Source organism: Salvelinus alpinus, chromosome 15 (assembly GCF_045679555.1).
Source record: "Salvelinus alpinus chromosome 15, SLU_Salpinus.1, whole genome shotgun sequence".
NCBI classification, from domain to species: domain Eukaryota; kingdom Metazoa; phylum Chordata; class Actinopteri; order Salmoniformes; family Salmonidae; genus Salvelinus; species Salvelinus alpinus.
Genome location: NC_092100.1, coordinates 30,387,220 through 30,403,725, shown reverse-complemented (window position 1 = coordinate 30,403,725; position 16,506 = coordinate 30,387,220). Strand labels below are relative to the sequence as shown.

Genomic DNA, 16,506 nt, shown 5'->3' with positions numbered 1-16,506 from the left:
CAAGGTTAACAACTGAGTTGTTGTTGATAATGTCGTCATCAAATCGCGCGTCAAGGTTCTTAAATGTTCATGGGTTTCAAGTTTGAGTAAGCAGTGCGCAGGCTAATGTTATTTACATTTATAGTGCATTTATAAAGCGCCAGGTACTGTGATGTTTTTTTTCTACAACAATGAAGTTAGCTAATACAATAGTTATTAAACTACATGCAGTCCTTGGTTTATCTAACAAACTGCCGTAATATCAAACAATGTATATGTCCAGACAAGCCCCCCCCAATCTTCGCCTGGCCGCCATCTTCAATTTTAAATGTTTGTTTTCTCTGACGTTTAAACTAATGGTATTTCTATTTGTTCAGACCTCGGATTGCAGGATGAATCACGTAATAGTACAAACGCTTGAATAACAAAGTGAGTATTTTAGACAGTTTGTCTTATCAGCGACACTTTTTTTTACTGATATTTCATGGACTTTTTTTGTGGAACAATGTTAGCTTACTAACGTTAGCTAGCTAGCAATTGTTGTTGTGATGTTTTGCTGTAGCATTCGCTTGTTATTATTTAGCTAGTTAAGTGAGAAGCACACACTTTCAAAAGCAGAGCAAGTAACGTTAGTACTAATGGCATGTAGTTGCTGGCTATTTAATTGGATGTGAAGCCTCTGCTAGGTAACCAGAAAACGCATAGCCTCTAAATCAGACCTCATGAGTCATGGGGGTGTTGGCATGCTAGCCTAACGTTAGTTACCCATTTATAATCTTTCAGGCATTAGTTAATTGATTATTGTGCCACATTACACTGGCTAGCACGACCATATTTCTGCAGGTACATTGCTTGTTTTGCCTTTCGAGAAAGACTAAATTAATAACCACGATGAAATGCAATGCTATGGAAACTCAAAGTTGACAAGCAACCACAAGATGGCATCCTTTGATAAACCATGAATTAGCTAGCTACAATCCGTTCAGGATCTATGTTAGTTTTGTGGCGCCCAACTTTCTGCTTAATTTATTTGCTTACAGTGCCTACAAGTGCATTGCCTACAAGTCTTTACTCTCAAATTGTTTGTTTCTTTGTTTAGGTCCAGAATGCATAGTGCTAAATTCTTGTCTATATCAACAGAAGATTAAACCACGCTAGCCTCCCCTCATCCTCACTCTGCAGATCTTCAAGCACAGATTAGAGTATATGCGCCTTACTCTGGCGTAATGAAGTAGATGGGGGAATCAAAGAACATGGTGTTGAATGGCAGGCGGCATGGCAGCAGATTCTCCAGTGATCTATCCATAACCTCGGCCAGGTCGCTGCGACAGAGCAAGGGCTCCTTTAGAAGCAGGAGATGTAGTCGACGTAAGTGCTTTCCTCTGGCAATGCTCACCACACAATTACAGAACCATAAATTACCAATTTCAGCTTCATAAATAAATTACACTGCAGTTTTTCCAGATTTTTAAATGGTTTAATTGTTCAAGTTTTTTTGTCTCGCCTCATCTCCTCCCTCTCTCACCTCAGGTGTCAGCAGTTCTGCCCTAGAGGCAGAGAGACGTCATACCCCATCATCTGGTATGACTGCAAAGGAGCTCTGTGAGAATGATGACTTGACTACAAGCCTTATTCTAGACCCCTACCTTGGCTTCCAGACCCATAAGATGAATAGGAGGTTTGTCTCTTTCTGGCTCACAATTGTACACATTTGTCATATAATGGCTTGTGCATAAGTAAGCAGCCAAAGTTATGAAATTGACTGTCTATGGTGTACTTTTAGGTTTCGACCCGTCAAGGACCGACATAGACATTTGAAGGAGGTGCTAGAGTGCTTTAAAAAACATGACAACCTTGAGAAGGCCTTCCATGCCTTGACTGCAGGGGACTGGTCAAGACACCACTTTCCGCACAAGACGAAGGCACAGGGCAAACTCTTCAAAGAGCATGTAAGTTATCTAGAAATATCCATTGTTGAGCAAAAAGCATGAACCATCAAAACAAAAATGTTAACATCATTTTTTTGTGTTTTGGCAGGTTTTTGTTTACCTACGAATGTTTGCAACTAACAGTGGGTTTGAAATACTACCTTGCAATCGTTATTCCTCTGAGCAGAATGGAGCCAAAATTGTAGCAACAAAAGACTGGTAAGTATCCAAATTAAATTGTAGTAGTCTGCATTTAGTTATAACAAAATGTTGCACTAAGTATATAGTCATTTTTACAAACTCAAATATTCCTTATTCACATTATCCCAAGGAAAACCAATGATAAGATAGAATACCTGGTGGGCTGCATCGCTGAGCTATCGCAAAATGAGGAAAGTGTGTTACTGCGACATGGAGAAAATGACTTCAGTGTGATGTACTCCACCCGCAAGAACTGTGCTCAACTGTGGCTGGGACCTGCAGCCTTCATCAACCATGGTATGCATACCCATGCACTTGACACCAACTGTATCTGCCTCATTCAACACACGTATACTATAATTAAAATACCTGTATTAAGAGACTAAACAAATGTTTTCTTGTTTTTCAGATTGCAGGCCAAATTGCAAGGTAAGTAATAATTATGCCTGCAAATCAAAGGTATTGTGGAAAATGAAGTGAATTGTGGAAATAAATAACACATTTTTCTGTATATGTTGTTACAGTTTGTTTCCACTGGGCGAGATACAGCTTGTGTCAAGGTTCTTGGGGATATTGAACCCGGGGAAGAGATCTCCTGTTATTATGGAGATGGCTTCTTTGGGGAAAATAATGAACTATGTGAATGTTACACATGTGAAAGGTATCATTCATTTTTTGCTTAAATATCATATAAAGTAACAACAAGTTTGTAGAATAATGAGTCATACATTGATTAGGATTTTGAGATTTCACATCTTTATAATTTCTACTCCCTTCAGACGAGGTGCTGGTGCTTTCAAATCGAAGACTGGACAGCCTACGCCCACTCCAATTATCAACAGCATGTATGGCCTGAGAGAGACAGACAAACGTCTCAATCGGCTGAAGAAACTAGAAGACAGCAAATGCTCTGGCAGTCAGTTGGAAGGCTCTAATATGGATCCAGACTCTCAGGAAAATCATGACACACATCCATGTAAGTGCACCTTTGAGGTTGAGCAGGGATTGACATTAATGGTTGCCCTATTTCCTAGATTAGGCCAAGTGAATTAAGCAGTCACACAAGTTGAGCCTGCTCTGTGGTTGCCCCATTGAGCAACAACCAAAACACAAAGATTTCCAGTAGCCTGAAACTTATATTTTTGGTTCCTCCCCATTGTTTAAGTGAAAGACAGATAATTTAGGCATTTATGGCAGCTGGGCAAGTTGTGCTTGCACTGGAGTTGCCCCAGGAAATTCAGTACATTTTTTGTGATAACCAACATACAAAGAATTTGATTGGTGATTTTTCTGGTTCCTCCCCTGTGTGTAGGAGAAAGGCATGCTATATATGGCATTTCTGCATGTAAAAAGCTAGATTACATTTTTGAGATCAAGTTTTTGTCATGTGCATAAGTACAGTGAAATGCCTGTCTTGCTTAGTCTTTCCCAACATTGAAGTCAAGTATGACAAAAAAAATAGAAATAAGAAGAACCTGAGAAAGTAAGTAAGCTATATACAGTGTTAGTTCCAGGGTCAGGTAATTTACAATGTGTAGGGATACTGGAGTGGTAGGGTTAGATATGTATAGGGGTAAGGTGACTAGGCATCAGGATATATGATAAACAGAGTAGCAGCATGTACTGTATGATGATTGTATTTGAGTGTGTGTGTGAGCAAATGAAGTGTGTTGGTGTGTCAGTGTGAGTATGCATAGAGTCAGTGCAAAAATAAAATAGAAGGGTCAATGCAGATCTTCTGGCAACTAAAAAATACTCCTGAGCTACTATTGGTCAATTATAACACTTACGTGACATGCTGTACTTGTATTAAGAACTGTAACATTTTATGGTACATACTAATATTATAATACATTGTAATTTTACAATGATTGTATGTATGTTGTCCTGTTTCTCAAACTTTTGAATGGCTTTTCTGACATTATTTCTTATTTTCTGTTCACATCTTAGCAGTAGGGAGGACAGCCCGCTCTAGTGTGACAAGGCTCAGTGACGCACAAGCTCTAAGCAGGCAAACTCTGTCCAAAATGCCTATCCCTACCTCATCGTTCAATCAAAGACACTCAAAGAACTCCAACGTGCCAAAGAGGCTAAAATCAAAGTCCATAAAGCCTTTGCTCAAGTTAGGAAGAAGGTGTCAGGTAACTGCCCACAAGTGCCCCATTGAGGTGGAAGCTATGGGTTTGTGCCTTAAGGACCCCACAAAATTTGTCAATAACAGGGTCTCACAAAAGAGAGAGATGGATAAGAAAGGGCCCATGCAAGTGGTGGGAACAAGGGGTGGTCTTGAGCACTATACTGCGAAGGAAAACCATCAGAAATCAGTGAAAGATGTTAGTAGGTGCCCTGATGGTTTAGCATGCACTCACAGAACTCGCAGTTCAACCAGAGCATCAGTTGGCACACAGGAGTCTGACAACATTAAACTTGAACCAAACTTGCCACCCATCCACTGCGTTGTGGTTAGTAAGACCAAGCCTATGGACCTTGGTGATTGTGTCACAGACAGTCACTGGATGAACAGCTCAAGCCTGGATATCGGCTGTCCAAAGACGGAGAACTGTCCCAGATATAAGCAAATTATAAAGCAGGAAGAGCACTCTTTCCGACCAGCATCCCTTCTCAAGGAGGAGGTTTCAGACCTGCACCATACAGCCTGTACCACAGACAGAGCTGATGGCAGGAAAGAACTGCAAGGCCTGCCTGATGGTCATGAGCCCTACAACCTGTCTAAGGGAGACAAGCTTCTCCACCTTGGCAAGGGGAAGAAGAAACAGCAGATTACGCGCTATGATTCCCAGCTGATCCTAGCCAACAACAACTCAGGTGTCCCCAAATTGACCCTGCGGAGACGAAGGGACAGCAGCAGCAGTAGGATTGAGCCTGGTGAGGCAGACCCTGTCAAGTCCTCCAGCTCCACAAAGACCAGCATGAAATTTGGTAAGGACCATCATGCAAAGACCAAGAGGAGCTCTTATGCAGCCAGACTGAGTAATGGGACTTTCAGTCCTGTGGACCACATCCGCTCCTCCAAACATGGCCTCAGTCCTGTGGACCACATCCGCTCCTCCAAACATGGCCTCAGTCCTGTGGACCACATCCGCTCCTCCAAACATGGCCTCAGTCCTGTGGACCACATCCGCTCCTCCAAACATGGCCTCAGTCCTGTGGACCACATCCGCTCCTCCAAACATGGCCTCAGTCCTGTGGACCACATCCGCTCCTCCAAACATGGCCTCAGTCCTGTGGACCACATCCGCTCCTCCAAACATGGCCTCAGTCCTGTGGACCACATCCGCTCCTCCAAACATGGCCTCAGTCCTGTGGACCACATCTGCTCCTCCAAACTGCAGATTCAGCTGCAGCGTGAGCAGGACAGCAGGAGACTCAGCCAGTATCACCATGGTACTGGGCCCTTCACGGGTATAGTAGAGAGGGAAGCAGGGGAGGTCTTTGGGCCGACTGTAGCAACATTTGGGATGCATGATGACACAGAGGAAGACTCGTCCTCCTCTGAAGAAGAGGATGAAGACGACGTCTCTGACTCTGACCATGAAGAGTTCGACGATTTCATTCCACTTCCACCAACAAAACGCCTCCGACTTATTGTTGGTAAAGACTCTATAGATATTGATATTGCATCAAGGAGACGTGAAAATCAGTCACGCACAGTCAATGCATGAGCTTTATGGATCTTTATTTGACTAGTTGATTTAAGTCAACAAAACAGAAAAATCCCATGCTGTTGTAAAATGTTAACTATTTTTGTACATGATGGAACTTGATTTGTTATTCATATAGTAGAATGTGTATATTTTACATAGCATACAATGTGTAGGCCTTTATTTTTATATCTTCAGCTTTATTTTGTACAATTGTTAATTATATTTAAAGCCTTTTCTTGTTTGTGGGGTAAACATGCTAAATTTTGCTTCACTGACATTCACAAGAATGGAACCTTTTGGGAACACACATGATGTGCTTTTGTCCGCATGGCAGTGTATACATGCATATAAAATAATGTGTTTTATATATTGTTTTGAGAGTTTGAAAGGAACCGAATTGTTTCTTGCTGGAAGTCTGTGAAAATGTGTTTGACTTCCAGTGATTCCTGGGAGCTGGTCTGTGACATTTTTGCCCCGCTTTTAATATTTCATTCATTAATCAAAATGTCTTGGTGATTATATTAACTTTTCAGTTTGTGAAGAGATGGATTGTCTGTTTATTCTATTCATTTCACTAAGTCACTCAATTCTCAAACTGTATCACTTCTCAGTCTCCGTTTAACAATCACAAATTCATTACAACTTACTTGGTCTGGCATTGGTAATGTAGATATTCAAACACTTTGAAAATCAGATGTTTTTCTTACTTTGCTATTTTGTTCACCATTTGTTCATCTGAATGACTTTCTGTCTGCTGTGCGTGAATGATGTGCATGTCTCAACTTCTTAAATTGCTCTATCATTTTTTTATACTAGGTTGATTTTAAAGTCGGTTGTACAACTTTGGTGGACCTGTCACTGTATGCTGTCATACGTAGGCTACTGTCTGTGGTCTTGATTAAGCTACACTACATGGCCAAAAGTATGTGGACACCTGCTCGTCGAACATCTCATTCCAAAATCATGGGCATTAATATGGAGTTGGTCCCTCCTTTGCTGCTATAACAGCCTCCACTCTTCTGGGAAGGCTTTCCACAAGATGTTAGGAACATTACTGCGAGGACTTTCGTTCGGGGTTCCAATTCATCCCAAAGGTGTTCGAAGGGGTTGAGGTCAGGACTCTGTGCAGGCCAGTCAAATTCTTACACACCAATCTTGACAAACCATTTCTGTATGGACCTTGCTTTGTGCATGGGGGCATTGTCGTGTTGAAACAGGAAAATACCTTCCTCAAACTGTTTCCACAAAGATGGAAGCACAGAATCGTCAAGAATGTCATTGTATGCTGTAGCGTTAAGATTTCCCTTCACTGGAACTGAGGGGCCTAGCCCGAATCATGGAAAAACAGCCCCAGACCATTATTCCTCCTCCACCAAACTTTACAGTTGGGACTATGCATTCGAGCAGGTAGCGTTTTCCTGGCATCCGCCAAACCCACGTTCGTCCGTTGGACTGCCAGTTGGTGAAGCGTGATTCATCACTCCAGAGAACACGTTTCCACTGCTCCAGAGTCCAATGGCAGCAAGCTCTACACCACTCCAGCCGACGCTTGGCGTTGCACCTGGTGATCTTAGGCATGTGTGCGGCTGCTCGGCAATGGAAACCCATTTCATGATTCTCCTGACAAACCGTTATTGTGCTTCCAAAGGCAGTTTGGAACTCGGTAGTCAGTTTTGCAACCGAGGAGATACTATTTTTATGCGCTTCAGCACTCAGCGGTCCCATTCTGTGAGCTTGTATGGCCTACCACTTTGCAATTGTTGCTCCTAGACATTTCCACTTCACACTAACAGCACTTACAGTTGCCCGGGGAAGCTCTAGTAGGGCAGAAATTTGATTAAATGACTTGTTGGAAAGGTGGCATCCTATGACGGTGCCATGTTGAAAGTCACTGAGCTCTTCAGTGCGGGCCATTCTACTGTCAATGTTTGTCTATGGAGATTGCATGGCTGTGCTCAATTTTATTCACCTGTCAGCATGGGTGTGGCTGAAATAGCCAAATCCACTATTTTGAAGGGGTGTCCACATACTTTTGGCCATGTAGTGTACCTTTTTGAGTTGCTTGTATAATGTTGAGAATTACAGTTGAATTTCATAAACATGGCTGTGCATTCTATAACTTAATGTATGTAATTCTTCACATTTATCTCCATGTTTAATTGTTTTTCTACCTCAGAAAAAAAACTGTACTAAACGTGTCCTTATTTCTGGTGAATGTAGTTTATATAATGCAAATCACAAATGCTTGTTTTTATTTTACAGTTTGAGTACTCAAATTAAAGCTTTCTTCCAAGTGTTTTGTCTTCATGACCTGCTGTGCTAAGCTGCTGTTTATTTGCGACATTTTATTTTTGTGGTATTTAACTAAGGAAGGAACATTCTGTAACTTTCTAAAAATCTACTTTTATTAATCGCATGCACCGAATGCAACAGGTGTAGACTTAACCGTGAAATTCTTGCTTACTAGCCCTTCCCAACAATGCGGAGTTAAAGCTGCAATATGTGCTCTATTTCTATGCTTCCCGTTCTTAAGTTTCGTTTTTACGTCTTACTTTCATTTTCGTACACCAGCGTCAAACATTTTTGCTTATGGAAAATATATTTCACAGTGGTTTAGATGGTACATTGATTCGCTACACTATACTTGCTTGTTTTGTCACAACTGAAATTAGGCGAACTATTACAATTTTTGCAACCAGACAATGGCGGAGTGATTTCTGCATAATATATTTCACGGTGGTTTAGATGGTACAATTTTCCATTCATAATTGCTGCCCCCATAAAGATCCTATTAATTAACTTATTATAGGTTTCCATCCAAACATTTTATGAATGACTAGCTGAGCTGACTAAACTCCACTCCATGGTGAAGGAAGTTTCTGATGAACTTGGGTAACAATAGCATAATCCATAGCATAGCCTAATGTAAACAATATTTTGGTCAGGTTTATCATAGCACCACAAAATAACATTTGTGAAACAGCTACAAGAAGGCCTTTACCATGCATGGGAAATGGTGCTGGTCTGTCTCTGTTTTGCTCCTAAAAGGACGTGCCTGTGCCAACCAATGAGGTAAGAGAATGGGTGTGGTAGTATGACGTATAGATGCAAACCCTACGTGCAATCCGTGTAACCCCAGTCGATTTCAGCCTATTGACTAGTGTAACCAGTAGTGTTTCTTCAGTCGATTCACTCTTTGGCACTTAACGGTCTTGTCTACTCTGCTGTTTGAATAAACCCGAGACGCATATTTTCTAGATTGATTAGACACATTGCTTGAAATCAAATCTGGGTATTTTTTGTCGAAGCAAGCCTGATTCTACATTTCCTTTTATCTAATTAATTCAAACTGTAGGTTATTTAGTATTACTTTTAAGACAACATGAAGACGAAATTCATCAACGGGGTGTCATCCTCCCCTTCTATGTCGTTGGGTTTGTTGATCACTGAAAACGCACTTGAGGTGCAGCCAGATACAGAGGATGAATGCAAGGACATCATCCGGCCGGATGAGCCCGACCTGGACACGAAGCGTAAGGCATATTTATGGTGCAAAGAATTTCTCCACGGTGCGTGGAAAACGGTGACAGAAGAGGACTTTCAAATCAGCTTAATAAGGTAAATATAATCTTTGAGCCCATTAATTAACCATTACTTATCAATATTTATTTTTCATACATTACACAGAGAAACCGTTATTTGCTGCGTTTGCAAATGCATAGCATAGCTTTTTCTCTCCCTAGTCATGATGGTGTGGAAGACCAAACCTACCATAATTATAAATAAATAAATGCTCACATAAATAGATAAATAAATCCACATAAATAAATGAGCAAGGAAATACATAAATACTGACCAAAATGCATACATGTATTCAAGTATTAATCTATTATATAATTATTCACACTTTCATTGTATTAATTTATATATTTATACATTTATTTATTTTGGTATTTCTCTCTCCAATATGATATTTTTTAATTACATTTTTTATTTAACCTTTATTTAACAAGGAAGGGCTCATTGAGATTTAAAATCTATTTTTCAAGAGCGTCCTGGCCAAGATAATGAGGGAGTGTCAATCAAACATCTGTGGGTGGTATCTAACACACCATTGGTTGATCAATTTCACTGTGTGTTGCTTTTTTCTGGCTGATGGTCCGAAATGTAAACAATCAAACTACACACATTTGAGAGATTTACAACCGGTAGATAACTACAGTAGCCCACTTCTTCTGACAAGTAGGATGGCTGCAATCAGGCGAGTAGTAGCCAGAGACTTGTGCTGGCTAACGCTGCTGAAAACAACACCTCTCCAGATTACCTGCTTTTCCGTGTGGAGGTGTAACGGAGGTTAGCTCTTGTGAACTCCTTACAGTTCTCAGCCATTAGCTTCGCCCACAACTGCCTCATGTGAACTACAATCCGGACGCTGTGTTTTAACATTTAAAAACATCAATAATCATTGCTTGCAGTATGGCTTTGGAAACAAATGGCCCTTGTCTTTCATCAGCGAGAAATAATCATTCAAATAAAAAGATGCACTTACTGTAGCAGTTTTGCACAGATCCATACAGCCTCCATCTGCGGAAACTACACTTCCCGAGTTACACTTACACGCAGGTGTTTGCAGAATGCTAAATATCTAATAATCACAGGTGGTAAACCTCTTGTCTTCCATCTGTTTTCAGTAAAGAAGTGCTGTAACATGGAGATATAACCATGTGGGAACACTAACCCTATTGCGTCAATTTAATCCTTTTGTGTTTAAAAAAATATTTATTTGTGAAATGAAAGATAAGGTCCTTATGCTTCCAAACCCGTACCGCAAGCAATACATGTTAATGTTCAGACGAATCAAAGCTCCCCCATACAGAAGACGCCTTCGTCCAATGACACTTATGTGTAATGTAATGGAACTGAGAATCATGATCAAGGGCTAAATGAAAGTAAGAACGTACCGTAACCTCACTCCACAGCTAGCTTGAAATGTCACAGATGGAGCTATCCAATTGGTACCTATTGTATAGCTCAATCGGTTCACACGTTGTCAAGCTGGCATTCACATGTGTTGGCGAGGTATAGGACCCTCGTTCAAGTCCAGTCAGTGGAAAGTTCAAGGAGGCAGCGCTATATGCTCTGGTTATAGAGGCATGCATCGAAAACTTGGGTCAGCTAGCTGTTACAATGGGCACAGAGGTGGACCCATTAGTTCTTTGGAGGAAGTTGCCCGACGACTTCACCAGAGTTCAGGTTATAACAGAGAGTCCTGGTGCAACACACCATATACAATCGCCCTCTGGGCCACCATAATCACACCGTTTTTCAACTGGTCATTCAGTACAGTATCGTTTCTGTTTAATTAAATGTTGAACACTGTTCTGTTGTACTGAATTTTTATCTATATGTGTGCATTCATTCATCCATTTATTTATCTATTTATGTGTGCATTTATTTAGGTATTTATTTATTTATAATTATGGCATGTTTGGTCCTCCATATCATGGTGTCCAGTGGTATGATAGGGTTTAATAAACAGAGAATATGATACTGTGATAAACCTAAGTAATTTAAAATTAAAACGATTCCTTTGTCTATATGGGATTGTATTATGTGTTTTTGTTTTTAAAGGCCCAGTGCAGTCAAATTTATGTTAATCCGGATTAATAATCCGGTTTTCCATGGTGACATAACAATGTGGTAAATTGGTTAATAGACCAATAACAAAGAGAGTTCCAAACCTCTCTGCAAATAACAGCTAATTTTCAGTTTTTTCCTCCCCACTCAGACCACTCCCAGACAGTCCTAGCAGAAATCTTGCTTGAGAAATAGTTTTAGCTGAAAAGCTATATTTGCCAATTTGAATGGAAATCTATTGCAGTACGGTACTTAATTGTTACCCAGAAATGATTTGATATAGATATAAAAACATCTGTATTTGGCCTTTAAAGCATCACTTATTATTTATGGGCTTTCTATCCTAGAACAAAAATGTTATTTAGCCCGCCACATTCATTGACCTGCCGGAATGTGACTCTGTTTTGTAATGTTGTGACAGGGGTGGCCTCAGCAACAAGCTCTTCCTCTGCGCCCTGCCCGACACCCAAACCAGTGTAGTTGATGAACCCCGTAACGTCCTCCTGCGCCTGTATGGAGCTATTCTACAGGTGTGTATGACATCTATAAACAGACACTGAAATGTTGAGTGAGTCAGTCATATCTTACCAAACACATGTTTTTGTCACACAATGTCCAGTGTTTAAAACATACATTTAATGTATTATTTGTTTGAATTTCATTGACTAAGCTGGTGATCATTATCATGTCTCAATGAAATGCACCCATATACAGTGGAATTCGAAATTATTGACACCCTTTATAAGATTGAAGAACACCCTTTATAAAGATTTTATATGGTCATTTTTGATAATCTTTATTAAGGGTGTCAATCATTTCGGACCCCACTGTATGTGTTGTGTGTCCTTTGAATTTTCTATTCAGTTTAACTGAAAAATCCCATCAATGTTCTTTAGGCTAAATATGTAGCCTACCGAAAGATCCAACCTTGGAGCCTTGAAAAGTTCAATTTGATCTAACCTGATTTTCTGGTCATGTTTTAGAATAAAATAGAATGTGATAATATAAAAGTTTAGGAAAAGACATAGCCTACATGTATTCCCTGATAGGTTCTAAGAAAGCTGAGCAGGGTCTAGGCTTTGCTGCTGGAATTTGGGGTTTGACAGAAGGGGAAGGAGATATTTTCTTCCTCAAACATCTTGTTGAAATGCCCTCTCGGCCATATACCCACATGATGGGTGGCTCAAGTCGTGTGTACATGTGTGTTGGTGTGTGTGTACGCTTGCTTGTGTGTTTGTGTGTGTATGTGTGTGTGTGTGCGTGTGTTTGTGTGTGTGTGTTTCTGCTGTTGTGGTGTGATGTACCCCCATGGCTGTACATGCATATGTTCTTTGCCGTAGGCCTTCCAAAAGGAGCGTGCCTTGAGCACACTTGTTTCCAGGTGATTCCACCATACCATACACGGTAGAGTATGAGATCCCTGAAGTCTCAGTATTGTCCACAACAAAGTTCATCCACATTGTTATGGAAGGCAGCTTGTGAATTGATGCACTTGTGAAGATACAACAAAGTTCATCCACATTGTTATGGAAGGCAGCTTGTGAATTGATGCACTTGTGAAGATACAACAAAGTTCATCCACATTGTTATGGAAGGCAGCTTGTGAATTGATGCACTTGTGAAGATATGGAGGGTGGGGGGTTGTGTGTTGACCTTTCCTATCCTTTTCATATTGGAAAAAGGTTGTCAAATAACATAGTAATACAAAAAAAGACAAATGAGAAAACTCACATTGCAAATAAATAAATAAATTGGAGCTCACCTGACAGCAATTAAAATGTGAGGTGTTGCGCAGTAATTATAACAACTAGTAGTAACGAAATTTCGTAATCTAGTTTAGTTTTTGCGTCATGAGTTACTGCCAAATGACACAGGGGGATATCATTGCTGATGACGTGTCACTAGGTCCACATTACATTGCTCATAGATCACATGATGGGAGGCTAGTTAGGACAACCCCAAGATAACCTCCTGGCTAAAATCAGATGACCAGAGAATCCAGGTCAAGAGTCAGTCAAGCTGACATTCTCCTTTAGTTGGATGGGAATGACAAAAGCAACAACTCTGATCTAAACCATTTTAGCGTAAAACTATTGAAGTAACACTATAGAATAGAAAATACAATGAGACATTCCACATTTCTAATAAGAAGTCATACACCATTTGGAACCTGAGGACAAAGACCCATGAATTAAACATGTAGAATTAGCCCCAAGATGTAAAGCAACAAAGATTATTGTAAGAATCGAATAGAATTGAATATTAATATCTATTTATTATGGTCTCATGCAGTTTAGGAGATTCTTTCTGATTGATAATGGCAGTGGTTAACTTTTATTGCCAATGTTCTCAGTGTAATATTAGCACACCTGTTGCTAGAGCAACACTATGTTCTTCACCAAGGTAACGTGCACATTTTTACAGAAAATTACGCAATACATTTTCCTCATAAATGTTTCGACCATGTCTACAGAGGAATTACAAATGTCTTATCAAATTCCTAATGTGATTAATAACTCCAAAATTCGTGAGTAACTGGGTTTCCAAAGAGGAGAAAATATTTAAAGTGCTAGTTTATAGATAGGGCAACCATGCCAAATCTGCCTTTTATGCCAGAGCATACCGTAAGTGATCTTGCTGGTGTTGAAGCCAAACCTTAACCTTCATGCCACCTGCCTTGATCAGGAGATAACAGATCCCTTTCATAGAGCTTGTCTCTCTGTTTCTACGACTTTAATATCTCAACAAGTCGGTCGTTAAAAGGCACTGAGCGCTTTCCTATTGCCTTTTTGGCCGTTGGACTTGGGGACTATACTGTACTCTGTCATTGTCTCTTTGTGAGGATGCTGTAGCATGATGAGTCTTTTGAAAATGTACATGTACTCATGGTTAGTTTCTTGCTTTTTCTTTCATTGATAGATGTCCTGTAATAAAGGGGAGCCCAGACAGTCAAACAAAGAAAATCTCTTTCAAGTAAGTAACTAATGGCAAAGGTGATCTACCCATACTATTGGTTAGATTTGCCATCTGATTGTGAAAATCACCACAACAATGTTTCATTTTTCTGGCCTGGAGACTGTGTTTTTGTATTCATTTTCTGGAGTCTGTGATCAAATAAGTCTGAATAGTTTATCATGAAAGGTTTTAGTAATTGCCAATGGACGTAGTGATCACTTTGAAAAATGCCAATCCCAGACCATTCTCCAAACTGGATGGTATAAAATGGTGTTAAGAAATAGCCATGTTGAGTCACCACTTTGGATGGAGGTCACCTGGGTTAGTCAGTTGATGATAGCAAGATAAAGAGAGGGTAATCCGACCAATGTGTTCATGTTACTCATCTGTCATTGCTATGCCATTAGTATCTTTTGCATGAGATTCATATAGATTTATCCTATTAGAGGCTAATCCTACCTTGGCTAGCCAGTCTGTCCCCTCATAGACCTCACTGCTTCTTAACTGTGTGCATGTCTGTAGCTGTTTTCTCATTCCAGTATGATTTAGGTTCACATGGACAACAGTATTGCCCGTAAGGTTATTTAAATACGGTTTAAGGGCAACGTGGCATACTTTAATATAGACTCTCACTTTCACATGATGACTAATTACAGTAATGTCCTCAGAACTGTAGCTTCAAGTGGAAAATCTCCGCAACTGCTGTGCCATGGTCATGTGACCGTAGCCCTGGCACAAAGGGGGTAGAGGGATGGCAAGTGGTACCCATCGGATGGTACTTTGGCACTGAACTTAATGTTAATAGAGGTGTGTCAATGGTGTGCGTACTGGGAGCGGAGTCAGGTGCAGGAGAGCAGAGAGTTGTGAACAGGCGCACACTTTATTTAGGCAGGAGAAAACAACAGACGGACGCCACTGCATCGAAACCTCCATGCAATATGCCAAAGTGCAAAAACGTGCAAACAGTCACAACAATAAAGTACAAACAAATTAACATACCTCGTGAATATAAAAGACGGAATATATGCACACCAGAAATAGCGCGTCAAAAATGACACGTAACACGAAACAATCACACACAAAGACATGATGGGGAACAGAGGAATAAATACATGTAGTGTGATTGGGGAATGAAAACCAGGTGTGCAGGGAACAAGACAAAACGAATGGATAACTGAAAAATGGAGCGGCGATGGCTAGAAAGCCGGTGACGTCGATCGCCGAATGCCGCCCGAACAAGGAGAGGAGCCGACTTCGGCGGAAGTCGTGACAAGTGCCTATTGTTAACGTCAGTTCAGCTCACTGTGATTTATATAGCAATATTTGTGTAATAAACATCCATGTTTTTAAATGAACTTTCAAACTAATATTGAAACAATTTATGTGTAATTTATTACAGAAGGTGAGACGTTTTGAAACTAAAGAGTTTCATCATTCACACATTTGTCAACAATGATTTTTTGAATGGGCAGTTCCTAAGGTGTTGGCGTATTGATTAACCTTATTCTCAGTCATTGGAGGTACTCATTACCCATGAGTACTACTGATTGAGTTCCTTATTGCTATCTGTTTTGTTATCCGCATACACAAACAGCAGGCGTACTTAGTGATTTGGAGGCCCCAGGCAGAGGCCTGTGCACCCGCCAACTTTCCTTCAATTCGTAAGTGGCAGAAACTACTGTATCTCCCCAGAGAAAGCATCCAAGCGAGTGAAACAGCGCCCCTCTGTCTTACTATATGTAACCCATGTATTTGGACATTTTAAAGCTGTTTTGGTGTTTGTAGCTTTTACGGTTTTGGCGCTAGAGGTTCCAGCTAAATTATTATTATTTATTATTATTATAAGTATGAACCGTTTCTAAAGTTGTGTTTTACTTTCAGCAAGCACACCTAATTAGGAAATGTGGACCACAGTAGTGTTTTTGAGGAATTGTGATTTAGCAGTCAGAATAGTAGTGTTCACACCTGGACAGCCCACAGTGGACCTCAGTATCCTGATGAAAGGGACATCACATTGTATCACTTTCTGTTCCACAGGTTAGTTGTAATCATGTATTTAAATTGACAAATCATACTGCATATTGAGTTTCAACAGACGAAATGGTAGCCATTAAAAAAAACACGTTTTCTTTTTTTCAATA

General features: G+C 40.3%; 2 protein-coding genes across 7 annotated transcripts in view; both read left to right on the top strand.

Moving 5' to 3' along the window:
• The first annotated feature begins 58 nt into the window (after positions 1-58).
• LOC139539910 (histone-lysine N-methyltransferase KMT5B-like) lies at positions 59-8,069 on the top strand. 5 transcript variants are annotated; one of them, XM_071343301.1, is made up of 11 exons: positions 59-143; positions 357-408; positions 1,162-1,347; positions 1,510-1,657; positions 1,763-1,928; positions 2,017-2,126; positions 2,239-2,405; positions 2,518-2,537; positions 2,633-2,769; positions 2,888-3,084; positions 4,059-8,069. In XM_071343301.1, the coding sequence occupies exons 3-11, from the start codon at positions 1,215-1,217 to the stop codon at positions 5,789-5,791; spliced, it is 2,811 nt and encodes a 936-aa protein (XP_071199402.1). In that variant the 5' UTR covers positions 59-143; positions 357-408; positions 1,162-1,214; the 3' UTR covers positions 5,792-8,069. The 5 variants fall into 5 exon arrangements, with proteins under 5 accessions (XP_071199402.1, XP_071199401.1, XP_071199397.1 ...); XM_071343300.1 differs by having other exon boundaries at positions 1,120-1,347; XM_071343296.1 differs by lacking the exon at positions 59-143 and having other exon boundaries at positions 282-408; positions 1,120-1,347.
• Positions 8,070-8,904: 835 nt separating this feature from the next.
• Positions 8,905-16,506, top strand: part of LOC139539907 (choline kinase alpha-like) — a 32,790-nt gene continuing 25,188 nt past the window's right edge. The window contains exons 1-3 of one of the 2 annotated variants that reach the window (XM_071343293.1): positions 8,906-9,391; positions 11,832-11,940; positions 14,330-14,383. In XM_071343293.1, coding sequence (XP_071199394.1) covers positions 9,156-9,391; positions 11,832-11,940; positions 14,330-14,383 — 399 coding nt within the window. In that variant the 5' untranslated portion in view covers positions 8,906-9,155. Of the gene's footprint in view, positions 9,392-11,831; positions 11,941-14,329; positions 14,384-16,506 lie in introns of both variants that reach the window. The other variant, XM_071343294.1, reaches the window with a different exon arrangement.

What these genes read in the sequence shown, in the direction of transcription:
- LOC139539910 (XM_071343301.1), top strand. Translation starts at nt 1,215, where the DNA reads ATGGGGGAATCAAAGAACATGGTGTTGAATGGCAGGCGGCATGGCAGC. An exon ending in ATTGCAGGCCAAATTGCAAG is followed by an intron (nt 2,538 to 2,632) that starts GTAAGTAATAAT and finishes ATGTTGTTACAG; the next exon opens with TTTGTTTCCACTGGGCGAGA. An exon ending in AAATCATGACACACATCCAT is followed by an intron (nt 3,085 to 4,058) that starts GTAAGTGCACCT and finishes TTCACATCTTAG; the next exon opens with CAGTAGGGAGGACAGCCCGC.